At 42.5% G+C, this 23,647-nt stretch overlaps 1 protein-coding gene and 1 long non-coding RNA gene across 18 annotated transcripts; both read right to left on the reverse strand.

The window, feature by feature from the left end:
* Positions 1 to 1,005: 1,005 nt before the first annotated feature.
* On the reverse strand, positions 1,006 to 20,332 carry LOC115164820 (ubiquitin-conjugating enzyme E2 R2). Of its 16 annotated transcripts, none has more exons than XM_029717652.1 (10): positions 19,693 to 20,332; positions 17,888 to 19,308; positions 17,605 to 17,645; positions 17,232 to 17,424; positions 17,022 to 17,111; positions 15,784 to 16,118; positions 6,331 to 6,417; positions 5,921 to 6,018; positions 5,411 to 5,545; positions 1,006 to 5,199 (listed from the first exon to the last, which is right to left on the reverse strand). In XM_029717652.1, the coding sequence occupies exons 6-10, from the start codon at positions 15,919 to 15,921 to the stop codon at positions 4,950 to 4,952; spliced, it is 708 nt and encodes a 235-aa protein (XP_029573512.1). In that variant the 5' UTR covers positions 15,922 to 16,118; positions 17,022 to 17,111; positions 17,232 to 17,424; positions 17,605 to 17,645; positions 17,888 to 19,308; positions 19,693 to 20,332; the 3' UTR covers positions 1,006 to 4,949. The 16 variants fall into 16 exon arrangements, with proteins under 16 accessions (XP_029573512.1, XP_029573502.1, XP_029573501.1 ...); XM_029717642.1 differs by adding exons at positions 16,345 to 16,410; positions 16,805 to 16,915 and having other exon boundaries at positions 17,232 to 19,308; XM_029717641.1 differs by having other exon boundaries at positions 17,232 to 19,308; positions 19,693 to 19,802; positions 20,083 to 20,332.
* A 1,878-nt stretch (positions 20,333 to 22,210) lies between these two features.
* LOC115164823 (uncharacterized) lies at positions 22,211 to 23,565 on the reverse strand. Of its 2 annotated transcripts, none has more exons than XR_003869991.1 (3): positions 23,416 to 23,565; positions 22,389 to 22,570; positions 22,211 to 22,305 (listed from the first exon to the last, which is right to left on the reverse strand). It is a non-coding gene; the product is annotated as an uncharacterized LOC115164823 (long non-coding RNA). The 2 variants fall into 2 exon arrangements; XR_003869990.1 differs by having other exon boundaries at positions 22,925 to 23,565.
* Between the last annotated feature and the right edge of the window lie 82 nt (positions 23,566 to 23,647).

Genomic DNA, 23,647 nt, shown 5'->3' on the forward strand with positions numbered 1-23,647 from the left:
CCTGCGCCGATGCCCAGTCCAAGCACGGCGTCCAGTCCTGCTCCATGGCCGGAGTCTTCCTTGACCCCGAGGTCCAGTCCAGGCACAGTGTTCAGCCTGGGTCCAGGGCTGGATCCGCAGGATGAGCGGGTTCTGCGGCCCGCATCAGAGCCGCCACCAAAGCTGGTGGATCCGCGAGCTGAGCGGGTTCTTCGTCCTGCACCAGAGCCGCCCACAATGCTGGCGGATCAACGGGATGAGCGGGTTCTTCATCCCGCACCAGAGCCACCAGCGACACTAATCACCCCCCCACCCTCCCCATTTGGTTTCAGGTTTTGCGGCCGGAGTTCACACCTTTGGGGGGGGGGGGGTACTGTCACACCGACCATAGAGAGCCATTGTTTCTCTATGGTGTAGTCGGTCAGGGCATGACTATTGGGTGATCTAGTATATCTATGTCTATGTTGTGTTCTAGTTTATTTTTCTATGTTGGTGTTTTGTATGATTCCCAATTAGAGGCAGCTGGTAATCGTTGTCTCTAATTGGGGATCATATTTAAGTAGTTATTTTTCCCACCTGTGTTTGTGGGATCTTGTTTTTGTGTAGGTGCCTGTTTGCATTTCACTGTCTTCACATTTCGTTTGATCATTTATTGTTTTTGTATTTTGCTGAAGTTTCACGTTATAATAAAGATGTGGAATGCTACTCACGCTGCGACTTGGTCCAATTATTACGACGATCGTGACATGTATCTCTTTATAACTCATTGCATCAATGTTTTAATTGTGTAACAAAATATATTTTATCAAGATTATATACAGGAACTGGTCTGAGGGGTGGAACTCAAACCACACAGTCCAGTCTATAGTCTCTTAAATGAACAAATGGTCAGCTTTCAATCAAACAAATAAAAGTTACACCATATGACCACGATTCAAATCATGAAAAGCCCAATAGTTGAATAAAATAGACACCTCTCTTAATGTAATTGGAGTGTTAAATCATTAAATCAAAAAATATATAATATTTCACTCAAACAGTCTGTTTTATTTAAATAGTGTGACTTTGGTTTGAAACCTGTCGCATCCCTAACCTGTCAATGAACCCTAACCCACCCAAGTAACGAGATAACAAAACTTTCAAATGAAAGTCCCACTGTTGAAATGAAACCGGCTGTGCTTGAATGGAAGCTTTAACCATTCACACAGATAAAATGTTGAACCTGTACCATTATCATTTCCATCTTAAAACAATTTTCTTAGAATGTACTGTATGTACATACAGTACATTCGCTCAGAGTTTTGCAGTTACTGGGCGAGAAGTACCTCCATGCAAATGCTTGTGACAGCTCTCAGCTATAAAAACTGTCATCTGTAACAAAACGAAGGGCACTATGGTAGATGGCATCCAAAGGTTTAAGAGTAGTAGCAGCTGCACCTTGATAAATAATATCACCATAATCCCCTACATCTTTCCCAATGAGTGGGAGCTGCTGCGACTCAACACCTCCATTCGTCATCGCCCAAGTGTTGGGAGTGATGAATTGTGGCCACCTTCAAAGCAGCTGAAAGTGTGCAAGCCTGGATGGCCCATAAATAGAATGCCAGTCCACCCATTGTGCTACCACTGACTCGAATGGACACACCCTTTCTATTCATTCTATTTCTATGGTGTGTCCACCGATGCTGCTAACCTAGTCAAGACAGGTCATTTCCATCTACCTGAAGCTAGTCAGCAGTCATCCCATAGTGGAACATGCCACAGACATGGACGACCCACAGGGCAAGTCCAAGATCATGGATGTAGCTGCAAATTCAATCTCAAAAGCCTCCAACCAACTTCAGGTCCTTGTGGGTGATGTTTTAACCCAAAGTAACAAGGCCATGCTCCATGTAGTTGATGCTATCAGCCTGAAGCCCTCTACGGACGTGTCCTCTACCAGTGATCGCTTTAGAATCACATCTGCAGCCAAGCAGACGGTAAAAGGAAGGGGCTACTTCTCATCACTCTGAAGAGATATGTGAGGGGAAAAATAAGAAGCCTGTAAGTATAATACTTATACCTTGTTATAGAGTTGATACTGTTTATATCTTTCTTTCTTTTCAGGCCCATGTGGCTTTCAAGAGAGGGTGTAAGGCAGAAGGTTAAGAGCCTCACCTCACCCCATAACACACAGGGAGATCAGTAGTGGGAGGCTCTCAATGCTGCCGACACATGTGATTGAGACTAGGTTGCCTCTGCACCCACCAATTTTACCATCAGTAAACTTTTTGAGGGGCATTTCATTTGAATGCATTTTGTTTTTCTTTGAAACCCCAATTCATATCAAACAAGTGGATTATTAACAGTCAAAAGTAACCTCACTTTGCAATAGCTTTGACAACATTTCCAGTGCCCTCTATTTATTTGTGCAACAAACAACCCAAAGATAAAGCCTTACACTCATAAAAGAAAGCCTCTGATCTTTGGTGAACATCCATTACAAGAAAACATTCATGACACATGTTAAGTTAGACCAAGGAAAACAAAAACAATGGGAATGTTATACTTAAACACTTAATAGCTGAAAGACACCAATGGCCGTATCCAAGCCAACCTGCTTTGGCAATGTTTACGCAATATATTTGTTTACCTAGCATGTTTAGGCCTACATGCTACTGCGTGAATACTGCCCAGTGGGTTTGGTTGAATCGAGCCCCAAGTCTCTACACTATCCTTGAAATTAATTATCTAATAAATTAGCATTAATGGTTATGTAGCACTCCACTTGTTGCCAAACTGAATGCTTTTCTATTTATTGATTACCTATCTGGGGTCAAAGGGCCTGTGACTAGAACTGGGACGGGGGAGAGGATCTCTTTCTCAACAAAACACCATGAATCTCATTGACTCTGGAAGCCCTTATGGACTACCAGACTCAAAATAAAAAAAATCCAAGCCTTTAATTAAGTGACATTCAGTTCACGTTTCCCTCAAAATCTCTTGGTCATCAGACCTGTGTTCAAATACTATTTGAAATTTTTAATTAGTTAGCTTTCGTCAGTCTGGGATGTCCGGTAGGTGAGGTTTGCACTTTTGTGACATTTGAAATTATTTCAAATAGTATGGGAACCTAGGCCTGTTGCACATACACAAGTAGAGGTAGGTGACACAGACACCCCAAACTAAAGCTGTAACAAAGTGTTACAGAATGGCCAACACTTCCTATGGTGATCCAGCATTCATTGCCTGTGTATCTGGGTAAAGTGAGATGTTTTCATCAAACCTTGAATGGGAGATTATTGACTACAGCAAATACAAACATACAGATCAAATGGTCTTGAAACAGCAGTGATCCCACTCTGTAGGGTTCCTGCTGTTTTCTGTGCAGAGCATTCTCATGGCTCCAGCGCTCTGTCCGCTTGTCTCATTTATCCCTGGTGTTCAAGTCCCCCAAAGAAAGATAGGGTAGTTACAAATCAGTCTCCACGGAAACAACTATATCACCAGTCCAGTCTCCATGGAAATTATCCAGCGCTGGTACAGTACCAATACTCGGAAGCATCTTCTGTTTGAGAGGACAAGAGCTAAAATGACATCAGGCGTATGTCTTAGCATCCTGTTTCTGTGTCCCTTCATCAGTTCCAGGTGCATTTAACCTTGGAGAGTTTGGAGCAGAGATTGTTCAGAGATTGCTTCTCTGCTGTCTCTGGTTGGAGAGATGCATGCTGAGATGCATCCACTAAAAGAGATGCATGTTGGTAGTGAGTGCCCAACTCTTCCTTTCTGTTAGCGATCTTTGATTGAGTAGATTACTCAGAGAAAAATGGGGAACCAACCAAAAATGGCAAAATAAGTGTCCTTATTGTGTTCAGATCCCTCTCAGGGCAATACAGAAAATTAGTTTATTTTTATTAAAGGGTCTTCATCTTGTTGACTGTGTGAGACAGAGTAAGAGGGGATATGTTCATTGAGTGCATCTTACCACTCTGTTACACAGCTTATGAACAAATTTGAGTTAATTTAAATTGGTTTTACATCTGAATAGGATTTGGTTTTACACTATATAGTTTAAAAGGAATTGAATTAATTTGTACGAGGAATGTGTATGTGAACCCTGGGAGGGATAGAGACCAGTGTTGCCAACTTGAAGTCACTATATTTAGCGAGCTCAGACCCCCACAGCAACATTTTTCAAAGAACCTAGAGTCAAACTACTTTTCAGGCTGCCTTTGGGGAGTTTTGGTACCATTTAGCGACTTTTCCCACTCAATTATGCCACAAACAAGAGTGGGAAAAGCTGCCTATGCAACAGAAGTCACAGCAGGTGCACACACAGGCAGAGAAGCACAAGGGGAAGGCATGTGTGGCAGGAGAAGGGGCAAATGTCGGGGACTGCAGCAATGCAAATTGGAGCCGTGAAGTTGTGGCGGCAACTTCAAAATGTAATCTAGCGACAAATCAAGCAGCCAATTGCAATTCTCACAAAATGTTTTTTCCAACACTGGTAGTCAGCATACATGCCAAATTGGTGTCATCAAAAAGCATGCTATTCTGTTAAATTGTTTAATACGGACCCATTAATTTGCTTGAAAGAGAAACAACCATTTAGGTTTATATCACTGTGAAATAATTGACCACAAGTAAAGCTGCATAAACTAACCCACTGATTATGCCTAATGAACGTCAATGAGGGAGATAAATTAGGATAACAAAAAATGCCATAATAAAACAATTAAATACATCTGACCCCCATACAGCTGTTAAAATTATGCATTTGGGCATGTTTGAAAGCGATGGAAACAAATCTCAAGGTACAGTAAGTGCCAAGGGGACGCCTTCAAGAAGGGATGGAGCCAGCATGAGAGTGTGTGTGCGCGCACGTGGGAAGGAATCAGAAAGTAAGGGCATAACAGGACGAGGCTGCAGCGGAGTCCTCGGGAGGAAGGGTGTGGGAAGGAGCAAGATAAACAAGAAGAGGAGAAGGATGGTCATGACTCTTCGTTGCCCGAGTCTTCCTCGTCATTGAAGCCACCCTCTCCTGCCATCTGGCCCACTGCCTCTGCATCATCGTCATCGTCGTCCTCCTCCTCGATGTCATCATCGTAGAGGTCATCGTAGAGCAGGTCCGAGCTGCTGTCGTGGGAAGGCACTTTGGTCTGGATGCAGTACTCTGCCAGCGTAGTAGGCACCTTCACGCCGTCCCGCTCCGCCTCCACTTTAGTGGACACGACCTGCTTCCTGAGAGAGATAGACAGCGAGAGAGAAATAAAGAGAGGGAGAGAGCACAACCGACAGTAAATACAATGTGAGACAGACAGAAGAGTGAAAGGTTCCAGATAGAAAAATGAAGTGAATGATTGCACCGAATTTTCACGTTTAGTTGTATGTGTATAGACGAGCATGTGGTTGTTTGTCATTTTATGTTTAAGAGAAAGTGAATTCTAAAAACCTGATGATCTCGGCATATTCTTTGTCCTTGCCCTTGCTGTCTCTCCACTTGCGGAACATAACAGAGGCATCGACATTGGCCGGGGAGAAGGTGTTGGGCTCATTTAACAGAGAGATCACACTCAGTAGGATGGTCCTGAACATACAGACATATACATATACAAATGTCCAGAGAGTTGGGGGTGTGTTCAGTTGATGAAACATTTTGCAACGTTTTACAACAATACGTAAAGACACATTCTCCCGAAACGTTGCACACCATTTCTTTACATTGAGGTATATAACTGCTATAGTTTCGTGGATGACACCTCTGACCTTTGAGTGTGACCCAAAGAAACGAGTGGCGTATTTGATGAAATAGTAAGAGACGTCCAGCATCACACCGCACAACCGCCCTCTGAGCCACCATCATTACAATGTTCCTCAACAGGTTGTTCAGAACAGTACCCTGTCCGTTCACTTAAATGTTTGCTAGGTTTACTTCATCCTGAACGCAGCCCAGGTGTTTTACCTGACATTCTGGGTGGGATTCCATCTCTCAGAGGGCAGCTCTCCGCTCCGGGGGTCGTCAACAGGGGGGTGAAGGATGGAGATACACACGTCCCCATTCTGTAGACAAGCAACATGTTACACTCCACAGCAATAGCAACAACTGGCCATAAATTCATATAATCACACAAAAGCAAGACACACAAACACAAATGTAGCGGGGGTCAGTGTGCTGCTAACAACTTAGCTTCCTCCACTGTCCGACTGCCCCATACTGGGCTCGAACCAGTGATCCTGTTTCGTAACACACTAACGCACTACTTGACAATGTTCCAACGGGCTGAGCCACCCAAAAGGTACCAAGCTAGCTGTGGAATGAGTTTACGGTCCGTCCTTAACTCTTACATAAACATACAATGTGGTACACCTCACCTCATATATGTTGGGGTGCCACATCTTTGTGAGGAAATGGAAAGTAGGTGGGCAGTAAGGGTAGTCAACTGGAAACTTAATGTGTGCCTGGAAATGAGAGAAAATCAGTGATGTGTGAGGGCAGGAATACTTTCACATTTCAGAAAGTGTGTTGAAACCCACTGGTGGATATTGGCCTGGGTGACAGATAACAACTCAGTTGTAACATAACAAACAAAGGAGTATTTTTCGATGGTCGTTAAAGTGGTGGGCCAAGTTTGTCAAACATTGCTCTCTAGGCCGGGGTATGCACTCACGTAGCTCAATAATGGCCTAAAGAAGCCTAACGTTACTCCTTAGTCCAAGGACCTTACATGTTCTGTTTTAAAGGGTGAATTGGCTCTGGAAGCCAAAACAGCCAACTACTCCATCTAAATGTGAATCGATTCTCAATTGCGGTGCAGTTCCAGAAACATAAATCCTTCTACTTTCATATCCCAGAAAAAAAGGATCACAAATGCAAATCACACACATTGTTTTAATACAGTTGCAGCCAACGGTATTTTTCAGTGACAACACATTTGTGGCGTCTGTCTTCCGTTTACACCATAAATTGTGGTTTACACAAAGGTGTTCGGTGACACAGATAGCTAATTAGCACAGGTAGTCCACTCTGTCTTCCGTAAACAAGCACTGTAACATGGAAATATGGCCGTGTGAGAACCCTAACCCTATAAAAGTTGTGAATCAATTTAACCTTGTTTTTAGAAAATTATATTGAATAAAATAAATATGTTCAATACGCACAAAAAGCTTATTTCTCTCAAATGTTGTGCACAAATTTGTTTACATCCCTGTAAGTGAGCATTTCTCCTTTGCCAAGATAATCCATCCACCTGACAGGTGTGGCATATCAAGAAGCTGATTAAACAGCATGATCATTACACAGGTGCACCTTGTGCCGGGGACAATAAAAGGACACAAAAAAAATGTGCAGTTGTCGTCACACATCATAATGCCACAGATGTCTCAAGTTTTGAGGGAGAGTGAAATTGGCATGCTGACTGCAGGAATGTCCACCAGTGTTGTTGCCAGATAATTGAATATTGATTTCTCTACCATGAGCCACCTCCAACTTTGTTTTAGAGAATTTGGCAGAACTTCCAACTGGCCCCACCGCAGACCATGTGTAACCACGCCAGCCCAGGACCTCCATATCTGGCTTCGTCACCTGCGGGATCATCTGACACCAGCCACCCAGACAGCTGAGGACACTGTGGGTTTGCACAACCAAATAATTTCACAAACTGTCAGAAACCGTCTCAGGGAAGCTCATTTGCATGCTCATCGTCCTCACCAGGTTCTTAACCTGACTGCAGTTCGCGGTCGTAACTGACTTCAGTGGGCAAATGCTGACCTTTGATGGCCACCGGCACGCTGGAGAAGTGTGCTCTTCAGAGATTAATCCCAGTTTCAGATAGTAGACAGCGTGTATGGCATTGTGTGGGCGAGCGGTTTCACGTTGTGAACAGTGGCCCATGGTGGCGGTGGGGTTATGTTATGAGCAGGCATAAGCTATGGACAACGAACACAATTACATTTTATCGATGGCAATTTGAATGCACAGAGATACTGTGACGAGATCCTGAGGCCCCATTATCCTGCCATTCATCCGCCGACATCACCTCATGCTCATGTTCAGCATGACAATGCATGGCCCCATGTTGCAAGGCTGTACACAATTCCTGGAAGCTGAATATGTCCCACTTCTTCCATGGCCTGCAAACTCACCAGACATGTCATCACCCATTGAGCATGCGTGTTCCAGTTCCCTCCAATATCCAGCAACTTCGTACAGCCATTGAAGAGGAGTGGGACAACAGATGTGTTGCACTGCATTAGGCAAATGGTGGTCACACCAGATACTGACTGGTTGTCTGATCCACACCCCTAATTTTATTTAAGGTACAGCATCTGTGACCAACAGATGCATATCGGTATTCCGATTCATGTGAAATCCATAGATTAGGAGGGCCTAATGAATTTATTTCAATTGACCAATTCAGTAAAATCTTTTAAATTGTTGCATGTTGCATTTATATTTTTGTTCCGTGTATTTCTCGCCGATATGAAATACAAGGTCCTTATGTTTCCAAAACCGTACTGCAAGCGAGCGTCGCAGCTCTTAACAAAACTCCCCCCTACAGAAGGAACCTTCCTTCATGGACTCTTATATGTAATGTAATGGTTAGAGTCATAATTAAGGGCTAGCACTCACGGTGGCCAGTCAAACACTGATTGTCTACATATGAATATAACAACAAAAGCGTGTTGTGTTAGGCTATGCTAAAAGCACTGTTTGGATTCTTGTTGTTTTATGTCTATACTATAAGACTAGAGTTAGCTACAGGCCCGGATCAGGTGTCCTGCCCACAGACAAGACAGACTAAATCAGCAATTCTCAACTGGTGGGTCGTGACCAAAGGTTTTGAATGGGTCGTAGGTGTCTGAGTAAAAATTAATTATTAATATTTTTTTTATAAACAATTTGATGTGAAAAAAAATACTCCAGTCTGAATTTAACATAAACCAGGTAGAAAGTGTGTAGAAATTATAATTAATGTACAATTTAATCTCTGAACAATTTTTCTTCAATCACAGAATTTTCAATATAGAGCTATTTGCAGTGCTATTTTGGCTGATTTTGTGGTCTCAAACCAGTGAGTTTATAAACGTTCTTCATCAAGAATATGGGCAAAATACAATTATTGACAATGAAAGAGGTAGGAATGTTGTTCCCTTGTCATATAATTGAAACATTTAATATCAATACAGCATTAAAAATCGTTTCCTGATTGTATTTTGGCAATTCTTTTTCACGATGCAAATATTGGGTCACGACTAAGACAACCTGGTTCAATTTGGGTCCTGAGGCAAAACCAGTTGAGACTAAATTATCCCTCACCTTGAAGTATCCCCCCTCGTAAAGTGTGTTGGGGGGTCCAAATATGGCCACCTCCCAGTTGTACAAGTCTGACTCTTCTACTGGGGTGATGCGGAAACCCTCCACTGGTTCCTCTTGGAGAGACTTCAGTTCAAGCATCAGTGCCTTATGAGAGCTTGGCATCTGCTGCTGCGCCATGGTGACCCAAGAGTAATGAAGTGTCAAAACCGGACGACCCCGTTTGCTCTCGCTCTTTGGCAGCCAGTCAAATAAAACGGGACCAATTCAAATTGCTCGTCCCAACAAGCAACAGCTGGCAGTCATATAAAAGGTATGCAAGCATTTACCACCACGTCTTGATGGTAGGTGGCTAGCACTAGCTATCCATCTAACGGTGCAGCCTGCTCTAAACAAGTCGGGAGCATTAACTAGCGACAAAACTTATACTGGCTTTGTTCACAGTTCTTTGGATAATGAAGAAGGTATTTTTGGTAGACACTAAAATATTTATATACGGTTTTATGACACGCCAAATGTTTTATCGCTGCATATTCCTCGATCTGTGCATCTGTTATTGTTTTATTCTGGGGGTGGTCAGGTGGTGCCGTTTACAAATTATCTTCTGTCCCCACGTTCAACATATAGCTAGCGTATTTGATATCCAACCATTTATAACTTGTTTCATAATGTTATGAAAAGTATAATTAGATGACAAACGGTGTTTCTGTTTTTCCTGTGTCATTCGTTCGTTCTCTGTCGATCTGTCTAGACTCGGCAGATCCAGCGGGTTGTTTTGACATTTGTTTGTTTGAGAGCTCGCTAGCTGCTCCACGAGTCTCAAACTCTACCAACGTTCATGATTCGTTTTTAAAATGTTTTATCATATATCCAGCAATATCTCTTTAAAATAACTACAGCGTTATAAATTAATCCACATCTGTGTAGGAACTTCCTTCTCTCTCAAGTTCCACCCTTTGCTTCCTGGAGATTTCACTGCGTTTGCTGCCTCGCGCACTTACGTCGTAGCGTAGGCAACACCTTGCACTTACGTTTTACGTAAAAAATATAGCTTGCGTCTTCAGTATCCAACCATTTTAACTTGTTTCATAATGTTAGAATAAAAAGTAGAATTAGATCACAAACGGTGTTTATACTGTTTTCCCTGTGTCATTCGTCCGTTCTCTGTAGACCGGTCTAGACTCTTTGCAGGTCCAACGGGTTGTTCTCAGCCTCTTGTTTGTGTTCGGGAGGATAGCTTTTCTCTGTATCCCACGACCTTTATGAAACAAAATCGCTGAGTGCAGTATAATTAAGCAATAAGGCCCGAGGGAGTGTGGTATGGACGATATACCACGGTTAAGGGATGTTCTTAAGCACGACGCAACAGAGTGGTAGTACACATCCCTTAGTCTGGTATATTGCCTCGCCTGGTTTACCAACTACTTCTGATAGAGTTCAGTGTGTCAAATCGGAGGGCCTGTTGTCCGGACCTCTGGCAGTCTCTATGGGGGTGCCACAGGGTTCAATTCTCGGGCCGACTCTCTTCTCTGTATACATCAATGATGTTGCTCTTGCTGTTGGTGATTCTCTGATCCACCTCTACGCAGACAACACCATTCTGTATACTTCTGGCCCCTCTTTGGACACTGTGTTAACTAACCTCCAGACGAGCTTCAATGCCATACAACTCTCCTTCCGTGGCCTCCAACTGCTCTTAAACGCAAGTAAAACTAAATGCATGCTATTCAATCGATCACTGCCCACACCTGCTCGCCCGTCCAGCATCACTACTCTGGACGGCTCTGACTTAGAATGCGTGGACAACTACAAATACCTAGGTTTCTGGTTAGACTGTAAACTCTCCTTCCAGACTCACATTAAGCATCTCCAATCCAAAATTAAATCTAGAATCGGCTTCCTATATCACAACAAAGCATCCTTCACTCATGCTGCCAAACATACCCTTGTAGAACTGACCATCCTACCAATCCTCGACTTCGGTGATGTCATCTATAAAATAGCCTCAAACACTCTACTCAACAAATTGGATGCAGTCCATCACAGTGCCATCCGTTTTGTCACCAAAGCCCCATACACTACCCACCATTGCGACCTGTACGCTCTCGTTGGTTGGCCCTCGCTTCATACTCGTCGCCAAACCCACTGGCTACAGGTTATCTACAAGTCTCTGCTAGGTAAAGCCCCGCCTTATCTCAGCTCACTGGTCACCATAGCAGCACCCACCCGTAGCATGCGCTCCAGCAGGTATATCTCACTGGTCACCCCCAAAGCCAATTCCTCCTTTGGTCATCTTTCCTTCCAGTTCTCTGCTGCCAATGACTGGAACGAACTGCAAAAATCTCTGAAGCTGGAGACTCATATCTCCCTCACTTGCTTTAAGCACCAGCTGTCAGAGCAGATCACTGCACCTGTACATAGCCCATCTGTAAAAGGCCATCTATCTACCTACCTCATCCCCATACTGTATTTATTTTTATCTTGCTCCTTTGCACCCCAGTATCCCTACTTGCACATTCATCTTCTGCACATCTACCCTTCCAGTGTTTAATTGCTATATTGTAATTCCTTCGCCACCATGGCCTATTTATTACCTTAACTCCCTTATCTTACCTCATTTGCACTCTCTGTATATAGACTTTTTGTTTTATTTTGTTCTACTGTATTATTGACTATGTTTTGTTTATTCCATGTGTAACTGTGTTGTTGAATGTGTTGAATTGCTATGCTTTATCTTGGCCAGGTCGCAGTTGCAAATGAGAACTTGTTCTCAACTAGCCTACCTGGTTAAATAAAGGTGAAATAAAAAATATAAAAAAATATTGGCCATATCACAAGCCTTATTGCTATTATAATGCTATAACCACCCTGAAGGCGAGGTCAGTACAGGTGCATCAAAGCTCGGACCAAGAGACTGAAAAACAGCTTATATCTCAAGGCCATCAGACTGTTAAACAGCCATAACTAACACAGAGGCTGCTGCCTACATACAGACTTGAAATCATTGGCCACTTTAATAAATGGAACACTAGTCACTTTAATAATGCAACTTTAATAATGTTTACATATCTTGCATTACTCATCTCATGTATATTCTGTATTATCTATTGCATCTTAGCCTATGCGCTCTGACATTGCTCATCCATATATTTATATATTGTTATTCCATCACTTACATAGATTTGTGTGTATTAGGTATTTGTTGTGGAATTGTTAGATATTAATTGTTAGATATTGCTGCACTGTCGGAACAAGAAGCACAAACATTTCGCTACACTCGCAATAACATCTGCTAACCATGTGTATGTGACCAATGCATTTGATTTGAACTGGTTACCAATGTAATTGGAGCAGTAAAAATAAATGTTTTGTCATACCCATGGTATACATAAGGTCTGATATACCATGGCTTTCAGCAAATCAGCATTTCTTTGTAAGGGGTGCTGCTAGTGCTCGCTCCGAGTCTCAAACTCTACCAATGTTTATGATTTGTTTTAAAGCCCTCCTATGACCAGCAAAATGTCTTAAAAATAATTATAGTGTTATAAATTAATCCATATTTGTGTAGGAGTTTCATTTTCTCTCTTTCGTTCCTCACTTTGCTTTGCTTCAGGCAACACCTTGTACTTACAAGAAAAAAGTTACATTTTTTGTAACACTCAATTAGACCATGCCCATTTCGAGCTTATCTTTCTAGAAAATAAAAACTTATTTCAGAATATGAGTTAGCCAGCATGTTAGCTGGCTAACTCAGTGATCCTGCTTTGTGGTATATCCCTCTGAAAGACTGAGGATTATCCCACTGCTGCCAACCAATATAGTGATAGAAGGGTGGGGCTTGACTGTACCATTGGATCCAGTAGTACATTAGTTTTTTCAAGAAATTCATTATATATATATATATATATATATAGAGCAAGGCAAGGGGAACTACTTAAAGTCGCAGAGTGAGTGATGCCACCCGATTGAAACGCTATTAGCGCACACCACCGCTAACTAACTAGCCATTTCACATCGGTTACAAAAACACACCTTGTGTTGTGACCAATAACACAGTGACCGATAAGCTCAATCCAAACCAATGGATGTCTTTTGATTCATATTTGTATACCTAGTGGTTACAGCAAAGTGAGTTTAGCAGGCTAGTGTTATTAATCACAAACAGGGAGGCTAAACTTTTCCCCCTCTTTCTAGACCATGTGTCAAACTCATTCCACAGAGGGACGAGTGTCTGTGGGTTTTCAAATCAAATCACGTGCGCCGAATACAACAGGTATATAGACCTTAGTGAAATACTTACTTACAAGCTCTAACCAATAGTGCAAAAAAGGTATTAGGTGAACAATAGGTAAGCAAAGATATAAAAACAACACTAAAAAGACAGTGAAAACAGTAGCGAGGCTACATACAGACATCGGTTAGTCTGGCTGATTGAGGTAGTATGTACATGTAGATATGGTTAAAGTGACTATGCATATATGATGAAAAGAGAGTAGCGTAAAGAGGGGTTGGCGCGTGGCGGGACACAATGCAGATAGCCCGGTTAGCAAATGTGCGGGAGCACTGGTTGGTCGGCCCAATTGAGGTAGTATGAACATATGTACATGAATGTATAGTTAAAGTGACTGAGCATATATGATAAACAGAGAGTAGCAGCAGCGTAAAAGTGGGGTTGGGGGGGGGGGCACACAATGCGAATAGTCCGGGTAGCCATTTGATTACCTGTTCAGGAGTCTTATGGCTTGGGGGTAAAAACTGTTGAGAAGCCTTTTTGTCCTAGACTTGGCACTCCGGTACCGCTTACCATGCGGTAGTAGAGAGAACAGTCTATGACTGGGGTGGCTGGGGTCTTTGACAATTTTAGGGCCTTCCTCTGTGACATCGCCTGGTGTAGAGGTCCTGGATGGCAGGCAGCTTAGCCCCAGTGATGTACTGGGCCGTACGCACTACCCTCTGTAGTGCCTTGCGGTCAGAGGCCGAGTAATTGCTGTACCAGGCAGTGATGCAACCAGTCAGGATGCTCTCGATGTTGCAGCTGTATGTAAATTACTCCACTCTTATAATTGATTGAGGAATTAAGATCACTAATTAGTAAGGAACACCTGTTTGTATAGGTCTTAATTGAAAGGAAAAACCTAAAACTTGCAGACAGTCGGCCCTCTGTGGAATGAGTTTGACACCCCTGATCTAGACTCTCTAGATATAGAGGATCACTTCCAACACAGGCCTGAGAAACCGGGGATTATCCCACTGCTGCCACCAATGCACTAGCGATTGAAGGGAAATAGTTGTGGAGCTTGAACCTGGGATTCTGCAGTTAAAGGGCAAACGCACACTACAAAAAGGGGTAGCAATAAAAAAATAAAAAAAAATCACTCTGTGAACATTCCAATATAAAATCATTGAATTCAGTATATCGTTACATATCAAAATTATTTAACTTCTTGAATTTAATGTAAAATGCACATTTTTGCAATGTCAAAATGATTTATCATGGATTTCACTTGCAAAATTCCAGCCCATTATTTCCCCCTGACGTTCAAGCCCTGGTAGCTCCCTGTGGTCGTATTGTAGTTAGTACTCTGCGTTGTGACTGCAGCATCCCTGGTTCGACACCGGGTCATGGCATTAAGATACAGAATGTCACGGCAAAATGGTACTTTTTAGATGTCTTTGAAATCAACTTTGGCTTCCCCACAAAAAAAATGAGGTAACTGACATCTATAGCCTTTGGCACACCAGCTAACAAGCTACATATGATAGCATTCATAATTATTGCACAAAGAACAGCAGATAAAAGGAAAGGAGCTCAGCCATCAACCATGTGAGTGCGGTGCTGTGTGTACATGGAATGGTTCCGTATGGGACTGTAACTCTGATCTGGATGCTGAATGTATTCTGTACATCCAGTATAGACCCCTTTCCAGTACCGGACACACTGACATCACGCACAAATGCGCGTGACTCTTGGCTGCAGTAAGAAAGCCATTGCCATCTGCGCCCATTCAACATAGCCTAGATTTAACTTTGTATTACTTCTAAACAACTTAATTTTTTGGGGTTCTCATACGTTTAAAATGTTTTGATTCTTGCTTGAACAGTCGCTAAGATTGTATTTGGTTGTGATCTTTGAAAAATAACTATTTTGGATGCAGCATTTGTTAGCTAGAATGCTAACGCTCATTGACATAGGCTGTAGCAAAAGCTAGCCAAAGAGACATTTTGAAGATGAAATGTTTTTTAACTATAAGGCAGTTGATTTGTGATGATGACATTTACACAAGCCTTTAAAACCAATTATAATCCAAGTAGTGTGAAATGCATTCACAAGTAACATGTAAAGAGGCTTTTTTTGCTTGCTTTCTATTACTCCACTGTGTTCTGCCACCAACTTGTGCGCATCGCCCTCATGCAGCAATGTTTGCAAACACAGAAAGGTGTCTAAAGCATCGGGCTCAGAGTTACATCTAGCATCCAGCTTAGACTTAGTTCTACCGTAACTGCTCACATACCTGCCATGATGTCGTCCTGTGCCTCAGACAGCCACAGCACATCAGGGCTGGAGCTGTCAGGTTAGTCTGCCGTATTAAAGTCTGGACTGCTGGGTGGCCAAGGTACAAAGCTGGTCTGCAGGTGCTGCCCCAGGTCATCCTTCAGGCATTTGGCCTTCATGTACTCTTCGGTGAACTGTGCCTCATCTTCTTATTCTGCAGCTAGGACTTCTCTATGGCTGAGATCTTCTGGCCCAGCTTGTTCAGCTTGCCCTCCGTCTCTTTCCTGTTGCACTTCAGAGTCTGGTAAGGGGGGCAGCAGGTCTGTCTGGACAGTCTGCTGCGACGGGGTTAACCTGTAGGGTTTAGGTTAGGTAAGATGTAAGGAGATATTACAAAAATATATTTGGTATCAATTTGGTGTAAATACAATGCTATCCAGACAAATAAACAAATATATTTGTAGAAGTACAGTAGTTGTTTGCCTGTTAGTAAACCAGCAGTCCCTATCTGAGAGGTGTAATGGGAGGGGTGTGAGCTGAGAAAGGTCTGTTGTTTGGGTAGCTATAAAAAGCAATTTACTTTTCAAGCTGATTAGTCAACTGAGCGTTCCTATCATCGGTGATTGACGGGGACATCATGTCAGACCTAGAAAATATTATATGAATATATACGCGAAAATATAACAGTATGAAAGCATCTCAACATAGAACTAACCAGTTAGGAAGGCCAAATCCATTTGAGTGTAGATTTCAGTGTAGAGTGGATTATACAGCGTGAAGTGTTAGCACACAGGTCAGAAGACTTCATGTAGAATAGATTAAACAGGGGAAGGGGGAACTCATGTTTCTGGGATATGTAGTGGAAAGGAGCAGGTGAGAGCAGGAGGTGATGATAAGAGTATAAAGTAACAGGGAGTAGCTATGCAGATCCAAGAGTTTGTGGGACCAGGATACAGCACACAGTAGGGTATAGGAACGTGGCAGTCATGACTGGTAGAGTTAACCAGACAGAAAGTGGTGTTTAGAGATGGGATAAGAACCTTAGGTCAGAGATATAGCAACTACTTAAGCGACTCGATGTTGCTCTGCCAGAGTTTCCACGTATCTCTCCTGCCAGGTAAGGAACAACGTCCTCTTGTCTGTGAGGGTCTCTGTAGGAGAAAGCCTCCAGCTACTGAAGCCCTGCTTCCAATTCATCGGAGTGAATTAGCAGAAAAGGATCATTACATATTATGAGCAAAACACATGGAATCTAACCTGGAATGCTGTTTAGCAGCACCCTCAACTACTTCTTTGCTTCGGTTTCCTCCTTCAGGACCTTCTGCCGACAGAGTTGTATTGTTGGTACTATAACATATGAAGGTGAACATACATTTCCTAAATTGTTTAAAATACATCAGTGTTTTTTTTTTTGTTGCTAAATGATATCAGCACAATCCTGAACAATGGGTCGTTTCAATACTTAACTGATTTCCAGTTCTACATTTATACCTTGCTTCTCCCTGGTTGCGTAGTAGGAGGGCATCGGTGAGGGTGTCAACCCGTTGAGAAGGTGTCATCTCTTTTATGATTTTCCCACATTTTTGAAGGTAGGACCACAACCTCTCCATTTGTTCTCCGTCAGCAAGCCCACAGTCACATACCTGGTACCATCAGTGACCTGAAATGTAAAGTACAATCACAAACCATAATGAGCATTACAATGGGTGATGATGATTAATTAAGGGACTAGGACAAATTACAACTAGCTGTTTCTTATTACTGTTAGGGCAACTGTCTGCAACTACAAAGAATTGGTGTTTAACAGAATAAATGATGAAGAACAAAATGTATTCATTACCTGACCGTCAACATCATGAGCAGAGGCATGAAAGGCTGGCACTGCAAATGTGGTGTCCATCATCAGATAAGACTTTTATATTTTTTATAATTGAGTGAAGGAGCCGTTATTTTGTGCATTTGTGTGTAAAATATGACCTATGGTTACAAAGTCGGTATGGAGCTATCCGTTTCAAGCCATTCATAAAACCGTATCAAGCGATTCATGAAACTCTTACTACAGCATAGTGGTTAAATATTAAATACATTATAGTAGCTAACATATATTGATTTATCCATTTTACCTGTAGATGAGGCTTCAGCTGGCATGCAATGTCATAGTGAAGAAACATTGTGATGTCTGGTCCCTGCACTGCTTTCAGGTCCCCCAGCAGGAACACAGCAAGCCGGAAATGACTGTTCAACATCAGTCATCGTAGCCAATGTTATATATAACTAAAATACATCAGCTACAAATCTGAAGCATCCATCCATCCACCCACCCACCCACATCAATCAACATACTCTTCAGGTTCAGGAACTTCAGCAGATGCTCGTGCCTGCACGCCATCCTAAACACACCAGTTATGTCCAGTTTTGGGTTTGGATCATGAAGTGAATAAGCATGAGTGAAAAAAGTCACATTCAATAAGCAGTTCATGTTTCATCTAACCTGTTCAACTTAAAAAATATTTGTATGGACAGAATATTCCAATGCTAGAGTCGCATCACCAAGGATAAATGGCTTCTCCTGATTTCAATCAAACCTTTTAACTTTTTCAACATTAGCCCAGCTGTTGGTTATACACACAAACACACAAGTCACACAGAAGAGGGCTAGTGAAACTAAACTGATTGTGAGATACATCCCATTCTTCAAAATCCAGTATACCTCAGTTGGTGTGTCTGATGCACCTCCTACAAAGCAGTCGACTTTGTCTTGGTCACAAAATAACCACCCAGCATGTTTGGGACCCTCAATGCTGGTCCCAGACAATATTTTTCTGGGAAGCCCAAATAGGGCATCAGCTGCAATAATTTGATGACCGTTTTCCTTTAAAACAATCATGCAAATAATGAATTATACAAAACTATTAGGATACAGGGAATGGAAATTTGCAAAGGTATTACTTAAACCCTTTTGCTCTTTGGGAAACATAAGAACTTTACACTGTAGTTTCTTCGTGAATGTATCTGCAATCGGTAGTATACACTAAGCAGATGATTGGTCCACCTAGCTTTACCAGAGCCCCGTTATCCAGCGTGTTGTGGATCCAGACAGGCCTTCATGGCAACCGTAGTGGCCACCCACAAAACGTTGCCCTGTCTGGCAATCCCATACTTGACCTGTTTACACCTCCCACGACTTGGACGAAGGATTGGGTTTTTGAGAGGCTTGAAATGGTATTGCCGCATAACATTACTACTGTTTGGCAAGGCAATGATAGACTATATATAAGAAAGATGACTGAGGTTTGATATATTTCCTCTTATAAATTATGAACAACACAATGTTAATAAGAATCCTAGCTTACTGAGACTTTATAGTTGTTCCTTAATTGTTATCATTGACATACTTGTGGACAGAGAGGACACACTGTTCCGTCCGAGGTCAGTGGTACCAACTTCCTGACAGTCTCTCGGGGGGGTGGTGGTGGTAGAGTCTGTATCAGATCAGGGTGACAGGTTCCAGCTCACAGCTGCAGCCAGACATCATGAGCTCGTCCTGAAATGAGGACATTCCGTTTCTTAGATTGCATTACTAAAGATTACTTCCGATATTGGTGAGATGCATTCCTCTTAAGAACTTTCGAAATGACTCCATATTTTTATCATAACAACCGAGTGAACAGGGTTATGGTAAACTAGATACAATTAAATCAAAGTCAAAGTTGTTATTTGTGCAGGAATACAGAATAGTGTGCACAATACAATGAAATAAGTAGATAACTACAGTATATTAAGTTCAGTACAGTAGTCGCCATAGAAGCAAAGAGTCCAGTTTTCATCAACAGTCTTATGGCTTGGAGGAAGAAACTTTCTCTGATACAATTTGCAAGATGGTAAAAGAGACAGATATCATAGTTTCCAATTTTGATGTAAGGCCTACCTCTAACGTCAACAACTGTCAAAAGACGGTTGTACTGGCTTTGACAGTCATGGTCACCTTGTTTCTTCCACTCCCATTCCCACCGGGACACATGGGATGAACTGCCCTGACTAAGACAGACAGACACAAACTTGTTGTAGAACAGACTACAGTAGCTGCAGATTTGAAACTACACCATCAGGGGGATATTTCATTGCACAAGTTGTTAGAAAACTCCAAATCAACTCTGTGCTTGGCATGACAGATTTTGCCACATTTACCTTATCGCTGCAGGGAACTATAACTTTTATAGAAACTGAACTGTATGTACATGATCAACATTTTGGACTGGGAAGCAATTTTTTAAGCCAGAAGTTGACAGGTTTGTTGACATAACATAAAACACATTACCTTCCATAACTCCAACTGGTGTACAATGTTGGGAGTGCTGTGTGTTCTCACAGCACAGGTGGCACAGAAATATTTATCTGAGCCACAATCCCCACAGCGCCATAGCTCAGCCTCCTCCAAAACTCTACACACACTGCAGATGGCGTTGGGTGGAGGACATTCCAGCTCCACTGCAGGCATGTTTATTTATTTTTTATTTCACCTTTATTTAACCAGGTAGGCTAGTTGAGAACAAGTTCTCATTTACAACTGCAACCTGGCCAAGATAAAGCAAAGCAGTGTGACAAAAACAACAACACAGTTACACATGGAATAAACAAACATGCAGTCAATAATACAATAGAAAAAGTCTATATACAGTGTGTGCAAATGAGGTAGGGTAAGGGAGGTAAGGCAATAAATAAGCCATAGTGGTGAAATAATTACAATATTGCAATTAAACACTGGAGTGATAGATGTGCAGAAGATTAGTGTGCAAGTAGAGATACTGGGGTACTGGGGTGCAAAGGAGCAAAATAAGTAAAATAAATACAGTGTGGGGGTGAGGTAGTTGGATGGGCTATTTACAGATGGGCTATGTACAGGTTCAGTGATCTGTGAGCTGCTCTGACAGCTGGTGCTTAAAGTTAGTGAGGGAAATATGAGTCTCCAGCTTCAGTGATTTTTGCAGTTCGTTCCAGTCATTGGCAGCAGAGAACTGGAAGGAAAGGCCGGCCAAAGGAGGAATTGGCTTTGGGGGTGACCAGTGAGATATACCTGCTGGGGCGCGTGCTACGGGTGGGTGCTGCTATGGTGACCAGTGAGCTGAGATAAGGCGGGGCTTTACCTAGCTAAGACTTATAGATGACTTGGAGCCAGTGGGTTTGGCGACGAATAAGAAATGAGGGCCAGCCAACGAGAGCATACAGGTCGCAGTGGTGGGTAGTATATGGGGCTTTGGTGACAAAACGGATGGCACTGTGATAGACTGCATCCAATTTGTTGAGTAGAGTGTTTGAGGCTATTTTATAGATGACATCACCGAAGTCGAGGATCGGTAGGATGGTCAGTTCTACAAGGGTATGTTTGGCAGCATGAGTGAAGGATGCTTTGTTGCGATATAGGAAGCCGATTCTAGATTTAATTTTGGATGGGAGATGCTTAATGTGAGTCTGGAAGGAGAGTTTACAGTCTAACCAGACACCTAGGTATTTGTAGTTGTCCACATATTCTAAGTCAGAACCGTCCAGAGTGGTGATACTGGACGGGCGGGCAGGTGTGGGCAGCGATCGGTTGAAGAGCATGCATTTAGTTTTACTTGCGTTTAAGAGCAGTTGGAGGCCACGGAAGGAGAGTTGTATGGCATTGAAGCTCGTCTGGAGGTTAGTTAACACAGTGTCCAAAGAAGGGCTAGAAGTAGACAAAATGGTGTCGTCTGCGTAGAGGTGGATCAGAGAATCACCAGCAGCAAGAGCGACATCATTGATATATACAGAGAAGATAGTCGGCCCGATAATTGAACCCTGTGGCACCCCCATAGAGACTGCCAGAGGTCCGGACAACAGGCCCTCCGATTTGACACACTGAACTCTGTCTGAGAAGTAGTTGGTGAACCAGGCGAGGCAGTCATTTGAGAAACCAAGGCTTTTGAGTCTGCCGATAAGAATGTGGTGATTGACAGAGTCGAAAGCCTTGGCCAGGTCGATGAATATGGCTGCACAGTAATGTCTCTTATCGATGGCAGTTATGATAACATTCAGGACCTTGAGCGTGGCTGAGGTGCATCCATGACCAGCTCGGAAACCAGATTGCATAGCAGAGAAGGTGCGGTGGGATTCAAAATGGTAGGTGATCTGTTTGTTAACTTGGCTATCGAAGACCTTAGAAAGGCAGGGTAGGATAGATATAGGTCTGTAGCAGTTTGGGTCTAGAGTGTCTACCCCTTTGAAGAGGGGGATGACCGCGGCAGCTTTCTAATCTTTGGGGATTTCAGACGATAAGAAAGAGGTTGAACAGGCTAGTAATAGGGGTTGCAACAATTTCGGCGGATAATTTTAGAAAGAGAGGGTCCAGATTGTCTAGCCCGGCTGATTTGTAGAGTGGAGTAGCTCCCTCAACCCCTTCCAGGCCTCAACATCCTCTGCCTTTCTTTTTTTTATGCTGGTGGAGGAGGTGCATCACTGCAGCTGGGCACAACTTCTGCTGCAGAGGGAACCGGCTCTGTTCTCCGAGTACTCCCTAGACCTACAGAGTAGTGACAATTGTTACTGAGTTGATTATCCTGGTTAAATTAAGTTGAACAGAACTGAACAGAGCAACTTTCTCACCGATCCAAGTTAAAGGCAGGGGTGTGCTGTCACGCCTCTAGTCAGGTGTCTGTAAACCAGCGTGGCATTTTTTCTTCACGCCTCTAGTCAGGTCTCTGTAAACCAGAGTGGCTTTTTTTCTTCACGCTTCTAGTCAGGTCTCTGTAAACCAGCGTGGCTCTTTTTCTTCGAAAAGATGGCATCTGTAAAGAAAAACAAGACAATAACAACTAAGTTTGATTTATCCTAAATGAAGATATTATATTAATTACATTTAAATGATCTGATACATAGGACACATAATTATCTACTGTATCATAATGCATGACTAGTGGAGTTGCTTTGCTTACACTCAATTATTTTCTTATAGGGAATCTATAGACAGTTATGGGTAGGAAGTTGTGCTTCATATGGACATTAAGTAGTCTGAAATGCCTCCTGAGACAGGTGATGACACATCTTTCGGCTTCAACAAGCACAGGACAGGAATATTTTGGGCATCTTGGCTAATGGATGATTATTGCTGGAATTGTTATAATGTACCATCTGATACTTACCTAGTCCAGTAGTTCTCAACCTTTTTTGGTCATTGAAGGCCCAATCACATCTTGCTCTGCCCATAGTGCCCCAAAAGTACCCCCTCATATACATTTTAAATGTAGGCATATCATATGAAATTAGTCTTTCTAAGTACCCACTTTGGATATGTAAGCATTGGCTTGAGAGAGTTTAAATCCATGTGAGAAAGTGTACTAGTGCACACTTCTGGAAAAATATGGAGATTAAAGACAGACAGGAGACGCAGCCTAGCACCGAAAACAGGAAATGACACCATGCCATGGTTCCCGGGAAATTTAAGCCGAAAGAACTGCTAATGCAAAATTGCAAATCCTTTTAAATGTTTTATGTATTCAGATCGAATTGCACTCAAGAACTGTTCTTCGCTACTATGGGTCATTTTGGCGGGCTATCCCGGGGTAAAACACTTTTTAAAATCCATTACATTGGCTTTGTAAATGACAGTTTAAAAAATAATGCGATTATCTACCTTTGACGAAGGGAAAGGACGTCAGAAGATCTTCTAGTTTTAGCACAATAAAAATGATCATTACCGCCACCAACGTAATACTTAAAAAAAAAATTTAACTAGGCAAGTCAGTTAAGAACAAACTATTATTTACAATGAGGTGCCGCCCTATGGGACTCACAATCACGGCCGGTTGCGATACAGCCTGGAATCGAACCAGGGTGTCTGTTGTGACGTCTCATGCACTGAGATA

The sequence above is a fragment of the Salmo trutta genome, chromosome 27 (genome assembly GCF_901001165.1).
Source record: "Salmo trutta chromosome 27, fSalTru1.1, whole genome shotgun sequence".
Classification (NCBI taxonomy): Eukaryota; Metazoa; Chordata; class Actinopteri; order Salmoniformes; family Salmonidae; genus Salmo; species Salmo trutta.